At 40.3% G+C, this 13,466-nt stretch overlaps 1 protein-coding gene across 2 annotated transcripts in view; it reads left to right on the top strand.

Annotated features, from left to right (window-relative positions):
• Positions 1 to 11,001, top strand: part of LOC101856513 — a 43,049-nt gene extending 32,048 nt beyond the window's left edge. For both annotated transcript variants that reach the window (XM_013082926.2, XM_005099026.3), the window contains exons 2-3: positions 6,673 to 6,896; positions 8,742 to 11,001. In XM_013082926.2, coding sequence (XP_012938380.1) covers positions 6,843 to 6,896; positions 8,742 to 9,602 — 915 coding nt within the window. In that variant the 5' untranslated portion in view covers positions 6,673 to 6,842 and the 3' untranslated portion in view covers positions 9,603 to 11,001. The remainder of the gene's footprint in view (positions 1 to 6,672; positions 6,897 to 8,741) is intronic.
• Positions 11,002 to 13,466: the final 2,465 nt, after the last annotated feature.

Raw genomic sequence — 13,466 nt, 5'->3', positions numbered from 1 at the left:
GGGGCGCATACCAAACAATAGACTTTATTCCCATACTGATCTTTAACAAAGCTCATTCCTCATGGCAGAATGTTTTGTTCTTCTTTGTCATTATTCCGTTACATAATATGACTTGCTCTGTGACAACATTCCACGTGTCCTGTTGCTAAAGAGCTCGCGGTTTGCACACACCTTTAGAGTACTCAGTTGAATGTTGCTGCTTTGACTTATATGTTTGCTCTGTAAATGGCTTCGTGTCTGCTCACAATAGGACTAATAATTCCTCCTCGCACTGACATATTTCCACATGTAGGCCACTGTGAACACTCTTAATTGCAGGGCATATTTGTCCAATGAATTCGTTTACAACTATCTTCTCCAAATAGAACAAAATACGTGTATCTGTAATTCATTGTCACGAGTGGGAATAAACAAACACCTTTTAGGAGTGCACTACGCAGAGCAAGAAAATCAATCAGATATAGTACATTGCATTATATAACAATATGTTTATATATTATTTGTGAGGCAGCGTGGTGGAATCAGGCTCTCGTCAAAATAATCAAAGTGAAAAAACCTGCATTTTTCAACAGGTTTGTGAATTTTTTTCAATTTTGTTGTTGTTTTTTTGCTCAACACCTTTCATTGCCATTAAAGAACTCATTTCTGTATGGATTTTTCTGAGAAACGTTGATAAAAGACACAAAAAATGTAAATCTTCAGTTACCACGGACTCTTAAGCTAAAGATATAACTAATCTTTGGCGGCCATTTTCTCCCTAATTTTACCTCTGAAAACAGGTGACCCCCATCCCCTTCATTTGCAAATATCTCGACTTGTATTCCATATAAATGGATATTTTTTCACCCAAATAAAAACAAATAAACAAGCTTTAAGATGATACCAATAACTATACATGCCCAAAAATTGACGAGAGCCTGATTCCACCACGCTGCCTCACATATGTATTATTCATTATATCACAAATTTCAGTGCAGTTATATTGAAATAACCATGCTTGAGAATATCTTAGTTCGGGTTGGGTTTTTTTTTTACATTTTCTTATTTCTGTACGGTCATTTCACTTTCAATTCTCGTCTAGTTTTTAAAAGGCCAATATTTTATTGTTTGCCCCGATTCTTTTATGAAAAGAGGGACAAGAAGAGGAGGTATTTACTGATAGGCCTACATGTACTGGTCAACCGAAAACAAACTCGACTTTTCATCTTGTTGCAATTCTGTTTGGCCCTCCAACTCATTCCAGAGCAAGGAAAAGAAATTGGCTCTAAACTGAAGTTAAAAGCTCTTCTTGCAAAGTTGGCTTCACCCCCATTGCAGGTGTTTGCGACATATTAAGCTAGACTGCTGCAATGGGCTCTCGTGGCCTAGAGTATAAGTTGTTGGCCTCTCATTCAAAAGGTCCCGGGTTCCAATCCGGGTAGTGACCGAAAAATTTTCTTCTCTAAATTTGTCTCCTTTCACCTTATTTCCTGCTCTCTAGCAATGTTCTGTCGTCTGCTTTCGTCTCCTCTTTCTGCCCCCACCCCCTCATCTCCTTTGCCCCTTCCTCTGGGCTCCTGATTCTTTCTTCAGCCTCTCTACTACTGCTACTCCTTCGCTTCTTCTTACTGCTGTCTTTCAGCCACATCCCTGATCTTCTGGTAGGAAAGATCTACACCTAGCCTTCTCGGACAATGGCGAAAAATCTCGGAGGGCCCGTGTGCAAGTTGCGCACGTTAAAGATCCCTTGGTGGTCTAAAATCGATAAGAGTAGGCTTCGGCCGTCACCCGGGCAAAATTCAAAATTTCCTACCAACTGAAAATATTAGGTGCGTCCCGCGCGCTCATATGACCTTATGCAGTTGCGAGCGCCGTAAAACACTTTACAAAAACAAAAACAAGACTGCTACAATCGTTGAACAACAGAAACGTGGCACTTTGGGGCTGTTCGTTTCCTTCTTAAACTGAATATAAGAAAACGTTACCAAAGAATACTTCCAAGATTATATTCTTTGCTATTTAATTACTTTTAAGATTTGTGAAGGATGCTGACAAAAAGAGTTACTTCTTGGATTCGAGCTTGTTGGAAATTGCTACATCACGTTTATAGGTGAAGTGTTTACAATGTATAAGTATGAAATAATACAAGGCTTGCTATACTTAACCAATATATGACATCAATGGAAAATCCACAAATTTGAACCTAGCGTTGATTTTCGCCAATATCTCCTTTTGTGGATTGTGAGAAGTAACTCATTTTGTCAGCACGTCTCACATTTGTTGCTGTCCATGTGAGCCTACTTCCGAAAAAAAGAACCAAGAATAGAAATTTCTAGAAAATAGTGCTGCTTCTCTGTTGCTGTGGTTTCACTGTTGTTGTTGTTGTTGGGGTTTTTTAAAACTTTTGATGTTGTTTTGTTGCTGTTTTGACGTTGTTGTTGTTGTTGTTATTGTTGTTGTTGTTGTTGTTGCTGTTGTTGTTGTTGTTGTTGTTGTGTTAGTGGTGGTGGTGGTGGTGGTGGCAGTTCTGATGGTGTCATTGGTGTATCTAGTAAACATGTTTTTCAACAGAAGCCTGCAAAGCTGAAGCTACTTTTCAAAAGCAAAATGCTGAACAGAAAAAAAAAGAATTAGTGCAAAAGATATAGGCCTACTTAATAAATGTTTCATGCCACGGCAGCGATTGTGTTGATTGTTATGTTCTTGCAACGGAGATGTTTTGAGTTTGCTTCACCATTAATGTTACTATAATATGTGACTAGGCTCAGTTTCTCAATTTCTTAGAACTAATAACAGGTCATGTTTGTTGTTGAAGTGCAAAACTTTGTCAGACCGAGTTTGATTATTTTGAGAGCAATCCTTCAAACTTTTGGTCCCCAGTCAGAAGGTGGTTGGCGGGACCTCTAGTGTGGTTTGCTCCTTCTTTCCTATCAAACGTTTATCGTCCTAATTTCTCCCCCTTCTTCTTTTGGAGGAGTGACTCTCTTGTAAAACCTCTAGTCCTCGGCACTTATAAGTTATACTATGGCCTTACTGTTTTGCAAGTGCCGTAAAACTCTTACTAAAAAAAAGAGTATGGATAAAAAAACATTCGTGGTAGTTTAGGTTGGCCCAACATAACTTTGCCCCCGCTGAAAGCCCCAGTCTTTGCGCGTTCTGTGGGCTTTGTGACCTGCACAACATCTCTGGGAGACAATCATCATCATCATCCAGTGCCAGATCTGCGACAGACATCGGCGATCATGGTTCTCCATTCATTTCTTTTCTCGAATGCTTTGAAAGAAAGCTACGTTTCCCTGACCTTTCCCGGTTACCCATTTGTTTAGGTTCCCCACGTATATTGTTCTGGGCCTACCCCTGCCTCGTTTGCCTTCAGTTTTGCCAATGAGAGCTAGATATTCTAGAGCCTTGTGTCTATTCAGGTGTCCCAATAATATTATATTATTTGCCAAGTGCGTGTGGATAGGATCCAGGCGTTTCTTTACTTTGATCAGAGTGGCATAGAAGGAATCAGGGCTCGAGGTCATTCACACAAGCGTATATCAGAAACAAGAAAATGTGACGCTCTTTGCTCAGGTGCGCGTACCTGTGTGTTTGAGTTTAGTTCCAGCGAGAGTTTTACGGCACTTGCAACACAGCAATGTGATATTGTAAGCGCCAAGGATTAGAGGCCTTACGAAGGAGTAACAAACACAAAAAAGAAGGGGGAGAGATAGTGACAATAGATCCTTGATAGGAAGGAAGGAGCAAACCACACCAGGCACCAGAGCACCCGCCAATCACCCACATGCACGCGCGCGCGTGTGTGTGTGTGTGTGTGTGTGTGTTTGTGTGTGTGGGGGTGTGTGGGTGTGTGTATGTGTGTGTGCGTGTGTGTGCGTGTCTGACAAAACACCAATAGTTATGGAAAAGAAATCGTCTCTTCTTTGTTGGTCTTGTCTGGGCCCAGTTAGCTGAAATGAATTTGCTCCTAGTTTAAATTCCAAAAGGGGGAATTCTTGAATGAATGGTTCGGTGAGTTTTCAAAATTTTCTGGCTAGCTGAACAGGGTCGCACCTTGCAATGTTGCTAAATTGGAGTTTCCACTAGCCAAATTACACACGTTCTGCCAATACGTGGAAAGGTGTCAAAACTCCTGTGTCAGGGTTACAGCAAGCCGTCATAATATGTGTGACAGCGTGGAGAAACCAGGCGCTCGTTACAATAATGAAATAGAAAATATTTTTTCGCCTACAGGAACATTTTCGTCGATTTTTTCATCTCTTTTCTCTTTTTTGGGGGGGCTGGGGGGTGGCGCTCAACACATTTTACGTTCTGTGTTTAGTTCTAGTAAGCGTTTTACGGCACTTGCAACACAATTAGGTCATATAAGCGCCGAAGATTAGAGGTGTTACAAGTGAGCAACAACTTTTTTTTAAAGGAGAGAAGACGAGAGTTGTTTGATAGGAAAGAAGAAGCAAACCACACCAGAGCACCCACCAACCGCCCACATTTTATGCTCATTTCATAAAACACATTTCTGTTTGTAATTCACTGGGGAGGGGGGTGGGAGTTGATCAAAGGCGCTCAAATGTATTGTTGGTGTTTCGAAGAACGCTCAAGTCCCCAAAGTTTGATGGATATTTTCTCACTTTATATTTTTACTTCTGAAACCAGGCGAACCCGACCTCCCTCTCTAGAAAATACTTCGACTTCTATTCAAGATAGAGGGGGCGTTTTCTATTCAGCAAAAGCAAAATAATAAATGAACAAGCTTAAGATATGATACAAAAAATATTAAAGAATCGACAAGCGCATGATTACACCATGTCGTGAGACATATCATATGATCTCCCTAAATCGAGAAGTGACTAATCAGTAAAGCCTAAAGCGACGTTTTGACTACCCATTCACGTAGCTGCAGTCACCTGGCATATCGACAATAAAAACCAATGTTTGCTTTAGCCACTACTCTCAACAAGCCAGCACAAATACAGCGGACAGACGAAATGGCTTTCCGGCAGTGCTAATGACAAATCAGATCCGAAATCGGGCCCCATTTGCTTTGGTACAAGAAAAACAGGATGTTCTTTTAATGGGGTGGCATTGAATTTCTTCTTGTGCAACCTCTAGAGAGCGCGGGAAATCCGCAGTTTTCGATTTCTTAGGGAACAGGCGAATAATTAATCCACAACCCTTATTTTTTTTGTTAGAGGCGTAATTGATGTATTAACAGAAACCGCCCAAAATAACTACGGGCTTCTTCAACATTTAGTCACTTATAGAATGGTCTACTAGAATAACAGTAAGACACAATGAACTAAATTACGGAGAGGAAGTTTCAGAAAAGCCGCCTTTGGAAAATAACAGGAAAAACGCCTTGTTGTTGTAGTATAATTAATGCCCCTTTGCGTTGTCCGCGTTTATTCTGGAACAGACATGGGAACAGCTGAGCACGCATGAGGGTGGGGGAGTGTGTGTGAGTGTGTGTGTGTGTGTGGGTGTGTGTGAGTGTGTGTGTGTGTGGGTGTGTGGGTGTGTGTGAGTGTGTGTGTGTGTGAGTGTGGGTGTGTGTGTGTGTGTGAGTGTGGGTGTGTGGGGGGGGGGGGTGATTACTATGGCTCTCAGCACCAACAAAAAAGAAGAAAAAAATTCTTGTAACAAAAAATACCTCTGCATGACGTGATGTTTATCTTACCAATCATTTTTTTCTCCCATTAAAATAAACGCAATCAGGAGAGACGTTATTTTTTTCCCTCAGAACTAGTCAGCGAGGTGAAAGGATCGGGTGGAATATTTAACCCTATACGTACGTCGTGTTTTACAACTCGTTCATCCGATCCGTACGCTTTGCATAGCAGTCTGTCAAATATTTTTTTAGAAATACTGAAAGTTTCAAAGAGTTCTTCGTAGCCTACTAGAAGTATTCTCAAATGTGAAGAATACAATCCTGGGGTGTGCAAAATAACCTGAGGGCGTACGGATGTGGTTAAGCTCTTTGTATAATAACATCCAAAGGAACGCCTAACACCCTGGAAATAGGAATGTTGACCTAAATACATATTGTTATTAGATAAGTAAATAACAAACAAAATAAATAAAAAGTACCAACCAAAATACCCCCCCCCCAACCCCCCAAAAGCCACTAAAAATACTGTTTCAAAATTGCAAGATACAAAACTTTGAATCATGATAAAATCATTGACAGCAGTATCTAAATTACTAATAAATACATTTTAAAATAATGTTTAAAACCATGTAGTATACAACGACTATGCAGTTTTCATGTCCCTTTTAACTCTGTGAGGGTATAGAAGCTAGAGTTGAAGGAACATAAACGTAAACTACGCTTACACAATGATCAACAGGTGGTAAGAAAGCGGAACGCAGATGAACTATTGTCCTCGGGCACATTTTGCATTCATGTATTCATTCTTCTATTTATTTATTTATTCATTTATTTATTCATTTATTTATTCATTTTCTATTTATTTACTTATCTTTCTGTTTATTCATCTGTTTATTTATTTACTTATCTGTTCATTTTTTTAAAATTTATTTATTTATTTATTCATTTATTTATTCATTTATCTATTTATTTATCTATTTATTTACTTATCTTTCTGTTTATTTATCTGTTTATTCATTTACGTATTTACTTATCTATTTATCTATTTATGTATTTATTTCTGTCTGTTTGTGTGTGTTGTTCAGATGAGCCCCCCGCCACCCTGGACTCCGGCTACAAGGTACTTCTGACCCTTGGCATTGTGGTGTCGGCCTTTTTGATCGGCGCCGTGGTGGCCAAGCTGGTCAGTAACTGGTACAACAACCGCAAACAGGAGAAGGCCAAGAAGGCGCAGCTGGACCAACATGCCAAAGACATGGTCCGAGCCAGACTGGCCATAATGCAGTTCAAGAGGCAGCGCTTGCCCAAGGTTAGTTTTTTTTTTTTTTTTTTTTTTTTTTTAAGGGTTTTACGGCGCTCGCAACTGCATAAGGTCATATGAGCGCGCGGGACACACCTAATATTTTCAGTTGGTAGGAAATTTTGAATTTTGCCCGGGTGGCGGCCGAAGCCTACTCTTATCGATTTTAGACCACCAAGAGATCTTTAACGTGCGCAAATTGCACACGGGCCCTCCGAGATTTTTCGACCTTGTCCGAGAAGGCTAGGTGTAGATCTTTCCTACCAGAAGATCAGGGGTGTGGCAGAAAGACAGCAGTAAGGAGGAGCCAAGGAGTAGCAGTAGAAAGGCTGCAGAAAGAGTCAGGAGCCCAGAGGAAGGGGCAAAGGAGGTGAGGGGGTGGGGGCAGAAAGTGGAAATGAAAGCAGACAACAGAACATTGCTAGAGAGCTGGAAAGGAGGTGAAAGGAGACAATTTTAGAGAAGAAAATTTTTCGGTCGTGAGACATGTATTTACTTGGCCTAATGTCCTGTCTTGTGCGTTTGCGTGAGTGCACCTTTAAGTCTAACTTTTGTAACGTCTACTGCCATTGTTAACGACCAAGACAAATTTCTCCCTGCGAGATGAATAAAGATTGTCATTGTCATTGTCATTGTCATTGTCATTGTCATAGTCATAGTCATTGTCATTGTCATTGTCACTGTCACTGTCATTGTCATTGTCACTGTCACTGTCACTGTCACTGTCATTGTCATTGTCATTGTCATTGTCATAGTCATAGTCATTGTCATTGTCACTGTCACTGTCACTGTCATTGTCACTGTCACTGTCACTGTCACTGTCACTGTCACTGTCATTGTCATTGGCATTGTCATTGTCATTGTCATTGTCATTGTCATTGTCATTGTCATTGTCATTGTCACTGTCACTGTCACTGTCATTGTCACTGTCACTGTCACTGTCACTGTCACTGTCACTGTCATTGTCATTGGCATTGTCATTGTCATTGTCATTGTCATTGTCACTGTCATTGTCACTGTCATTGTCACTGTCATTGTCTTACACTTGTGACTCTTGGTTCAGCAACATGCATGGCTGTGGTGACCTCCAGAATCTTTGGTTTTGCTTACGTCAAAGGAAGAACATTTTTGGGGGTCGGAAGTGAATGGATTGTAGGGAGATCTTTTGACAGAAAAAATTGATGTAGGCGTCTTTACGCTGTGAGGCAGCATGGTGGAATCAGGCTCTCGTCAAAATAATCAAAGTGAAGAAACTTGCATTTTTCCACAGGTTTTGTGAATTTTTATAAAAATTTGATTTTTGGCTCAACACCTCTCATGCCCATTAAAGAACTCATTTCTGTGTGGATTTTTCTGAAAAATGTTGATTAAAGGCATAAAAATGTAAATTTTCAGTTACCACGGACTCTTAAGCTAAGGAAATAACAAATCTTTGGCGGCCATTTCTGACTAATTTTACCTCTGAAAATAGGTGACCCCCCATCTCCTTCATTCACAAATATCTCGACTTGTATTCAAGATAAATGGATATTTTTTAAAATCTTAATAAAGACAAGTGAACAAACTTTAAGATAATACCAATAACTCTACATGCCCAAAAAGTGACGAGAGCCTGATTCCACCACGCTGCATCACATATCGGGATACTCGATATTTTCTCAACGCTCGGGACTCTAACTCAAGTGTCATGTCAGCTAAGCGCCAGCCGCTACACAACTGACGCCGGTATTTATTGTTTGTTTTTTTGTTGTTGTTTTTTTTTTTTTTTTAAAGAAACTCATAAACAAATGCCTTACGTATGCGTCTTTTTACCCCCCCCCCCCCCCCCGCCTCCCGCCCACCTTTCCACCCAAGGCGCCGTCCCAGGAAGAGCTGGCAAGGCGGAGGAACCTTGGGATCTGGAGTTATAACGGCGGGACGTCCATCGGTCCTCTTCAACCAGGGAAAGCCTCACCCAGGAAGAAACAAAAACGTGGGAGCAATCAAGCCAGCACCAATGGGAACAACCGGGAGACAGGCGACAGTGAACCAAACACCATGAGGATCGAAGAGGCGACGGAGGAAGAAAGTACAACGGACCCAGAAAAGGGAGGTGATCTAAGAAAAGAGCCTACCAAAAATGCTGACGGAGATAAAAGCAAAAATACCGGCAGCCGCCGCCCCCCTCCTCTGACCCAGTTAGAGCTCGTGTCGGAGGTGAACAAAGCACCCGTCGTGAAATTCGAGGAAAAGTCACAGGGAAAAAAATTCTCAATAGACAGCTCCCGCTCCACAATGTCCTCCAATCTTGATGACGTCACTCTAAAAAATTCTAAGTCTGAGCCGTCGTTGGACGACAATGCCAATTCTATTGATATGTCTAGGCCGTCCAGCCAGGGTACAGAATCTGTGTCTCCAACAAACATGGAGCGAGAATCGAAACGGCCGGGGTCAAGTCGGAAATTGTTCACCCACGTGACTCCAAACGTGCACCTTTCTCGAAATGACAGCTCGAGATTCTCGAAAGACAGTAGTGATTTAAACAGTGTGAAGAGTTTAGGTAATGAGAAAGTAACTCGAATTTCAACTGACAACCGCCCGAAATCGAGCGCAACAAAGACTCTACATGGGAAGACGGTCAAGTCATCAATAACTGGGTCCGTGACAGAAAGAAATTCGAGGCATTCAGCGCCAAATCCGAAGTCAGTCAAACCAATTACAGGTGTCAAAACATAAAGACAATTCAGTTTGTATGTCATAAAAACTGTGTCAAAGGAAAGGTCGCTCCTAAAAGTCCCCAGATAAAAACCCAGCGACGACCAGGTAGATAAATTCATCTAAATCCTATTTGTACGACATATTATTATTCACTCTGGGTTAGCCGCTCCTTTAGACAAAAGCAGATTTTTGTTTTCGTTGAGATGAAGAGCACTTGCTTTCAGAGGGCAGTAGAGTACGCTGTAGAGTGTATCAGAGCGCAGAAGCTGCCTGCATACAGTTAGGTCATTAAGGAGATGGGGCACTTAGCCTAATCATGGGAGAAAATAAAAAAGAAGGAAAGAAATACGAGAGAGCGACTATTGACCAAAGACAGCATCACGCAGGGTGTGCTAAGCACAAAATATCACGTTCATGCGTACAAAGCATTATACTACCCCTATGGAGGTACACAAGCCATCACAGTAACTTCAATAAAGGCTACATCTTTCGAAGATACAGTTTCAGCCCCTTATGGCACACATACATCGGTGATTCCACACACGTTCCTACCTGACACCATCCAAGTAAATTCCATAATCTGCCGATTTCTTCGCCAGCAACAGGAACGAAGGGAAATACGGCAAAGTCAATAATACTATTCTTGAGACACAATGTACATCATAACACGATGTCTCGCAGGCATCCGTGGAAATCAGCCTCATGTCCCCAAAAACAAGACTTGGACGCCCTACGGGTTTCCGAGGAGCTGAACCTCCTGTTGGTAAACAGTGAGTCTTAGTCTTCAAAATCAAGGAATTTTCGCCATATAAAACTATTTATAGAAATAATTTTTAACAATGACCCTTTTTGGTTCAATTTTAATTATCGAATTTTGTTATTTGTTTTTGTGCGTCGTTTTTCGGGGGTCCTTCTTTTTTTGTGAAAGACTGCTTTAATGATCACTTTGACAATTTTTACTGGCGTGTGATACCACCGATAAGACTGACACAAAACAATCTTCACTTGCACATTTGACTCCCAATACACGCCCCGATTCTTCTACTTCTAGAGTCTACATTCATTGCCTATACTTTCAACACTTGTGTCACTTTTCCAGGATAAACGTGGACCTTCCTTAAGACATTGATTGAAGTGTAGTCATCCACCAAAATCCTATCAACATTCATGATTACTTTTGTCTGTTCATGTAAATGGCAATCATTGATCTCTTTTAATAGCTGCTCACCCCCATCTCCTCCTCCCCCCCCCCCCCCCCCCTGGTCAATATTCACGCCTCACCTTTTTTTCTTATTTCTGTATCTAGACAAACGTATCTTCATGACAATGCATGTTTTCAATGATGGTTTGATTGTAGTTTTTTGGTGCATATGTTTTCGTGCAAAAGATAATAAATTTGTTGCTTCCATTTCACAAAGACAAAGTGTTGGTATGCTACAGCATTGTCTGTATACCCCTTTAGATAAAGAGAGTGGGTGCTGTGGTGTGGTTTGCTCCTTCTTTTCTATTTAACATCTATCGTTCAGATCTCTTCTCCTTCTTTTTTGTATTTGTTACAGTGGAGTCCACTTATAACGAGTCCGGAAACAACGAGAAGTCTGTTATAAAGACACTATTCTAAAACCCCGTTTTTTTCTCTTCTTTATCTTTGCAAATAAAATACTGCTATAGCACTATCAGACAAACATGCGAGTCGGTTATAGCGGAATATTGCTGCTGCTGTGCACAATAGATAGACCAGTTATACATAATGCAAAACCTCACCAGTTGAGAAACTTGTTGGTGATCTAGCGAAACTAAGAATGGGAGAGCCCATGTGTGTCAACAATGAAGGCTTTGGTATCATACCGAGTTATTTCCATTTAAAAAATGAACAACAAACCTTGTATTTTAAGTCATTCAGAGCAACCAATTCACAAGACTCAATGATGTTCAGCCGCCATAGTTGAAACAAATCCGGCCATTTTGACGGCAGACAAAGAATCCCAGCCGTAGGACCCGGGGCCAAGGGGAAAAGTATTCCAGGTGACACACAAAGATAAGTTTGGACACTGTTTGGAATTGAATTTCAAACTGACACAGGTTATTCCAGTTCATCAATGCAGGTGGTTAGAGGACGCCATTCATGGTAGGTCCTACTTCTTTATTTTCCCTCTGCAGTTTCTGTCTGTCTGTCTCACTTTTTCCCCTCACTTTACTTACTTTACTTTTACTTTTCCGATCCAGTGGCCATTTGGGTTCTAGCCCTTCGGTCTGTTTGTTTGTTTGTTTGTTTGTTTGTTTGACTGATCAAGTACTGAGAAGCACATCAACACAATAATGATCTTTTACTTGATCAGTCAAACAAACAAACAAACAAACAAACAAACAACCGAATTCATCAACTAATGTTGCTACAGTAGAAGCCAATGAAAGAGATAACAAAATGAGAGAAAAAATAAAGCCTTTATGATAAATAGTCAGTAAAGTCAGTAAAAGAAAGTATATTTTATTTTCATTCAGCAGGTACCATAATATAATATATTGGGCTATATAGGCCTAACGTTGAACTCCCTCCTTTTTCATTCAGCAGGTACCATTATAATAGAATATATTATATAGGCGTAACGTTGAACTCCCTCCTTTTTCATTCAGCAGGTACCATAATAGAATATATTATATAGGCGTAACGTTGAACTCCGTCCTTTTGCCATTCAGTCATAAACTGGTGTGTTCTTGAACAAATAGTTGAGCAAAATAACTGTAAACACTGTTATACGGAGGGCTAGCCATCAGTGTCTTCAAGCACAAACTATAAGGATGGAGACATTCTTCCTACAGATTTATGGAGAAGGAAAAAGATGGTTTTCTTGAAAGTGATAGCAGAACATGGACTCTGTTCACAAGAACATTTACATAGGTGAGGCAGCGTGGTGGAATCAGGCTCTCGTCAATTTTTGGGTATGTAGAGTTATTGTTATCATCTTAAAGCTTGTTCACTTGTCTTTATTTAGATGAAAAAATTATTCATTTATCTTGAATACAAGTCGAGATATTTACGAATAAAGGAGATGGGGGTCACATGGTTTTAGAGGTAAAATTAGTGAGAAAATTGCCTCCAAAGGTTAGTTATTTCCTTAACTTAAGAGTCCGTGGTAACTGAACATTTAATTATGTTGTGCCTTCAATCAACGTTTTTCGGTAAAATCCACACAGAAATGTGTTCTTTAATGGGCATGAAAAGTGTTGAGTCAAAAACCAAAAATTCGATAAAAATTCACAAACCGGCGGAAAATGTCAGTTTCTTCACTTTGATCATTTTGACGAGAGCCTGATTCCACCACGCTGCCTCACATATTTTGGTTTGATGGTCGAGATATAAGTAAACGGGGTGAAAAAGGAATTTCTTTCCTACGCATAAAGGCATCATTAGAGTGGAAATTCTGAATTTGATGGTTTGATCCCAAGGCCACTGATATATGACTGTCCCCGTTGTTTCATGCAAGAACAATTCTGTCCCCGTTGTTTCATGCAAGAAAAATTCTGAAATTATGTAAACTGAGCCCAAAAATGTGAAATTCTGCAATTCTGTTAATTTAAAAAAAAGAATGATAAAGGAAAAATAATAAGTACTTCCTAAAAAAAAAGAATATTATTATTATATTATATTATGATTATTATGACATGTATTAAGTACTAAGTGCTTATGTAAACACTTCTCTTTTCCTGAGTCCGATAACACTAAGATGATCATCAGTTTGTAAAAGAAAAGTGTGTGCGAGGCAGAGCGAAAAAAAGTTTGCTCCGAGGAGTGGTCAGGCGTGTCTCAAACCAGCTCCTCATGGAGACAATTAGCCAGAAGACCTTGAGGTGGATGCTGGAAAGAAGAGATGAGCAGCTATG

Source organism: Aplysia californica, unplaced genomic scaffold, assembly GCF_000002075.1.
Source record: "Aplysia californica isolate F4 #8 unplaced genomic scaffold, AplCal3.0 scaffold00200, whole genome shotgun sequence".
NCBI lineage: Eukaryota > Metazoa > Mollusca > Gastropoda > Aplysiida > Aplysiidae > Aplysia > Aplysia californica.
The sequence above is the reverse complement of the archived record's forward strand: the minus strand, read 5'-3'. Positions and strand labels throughout refer to the sequence as shown.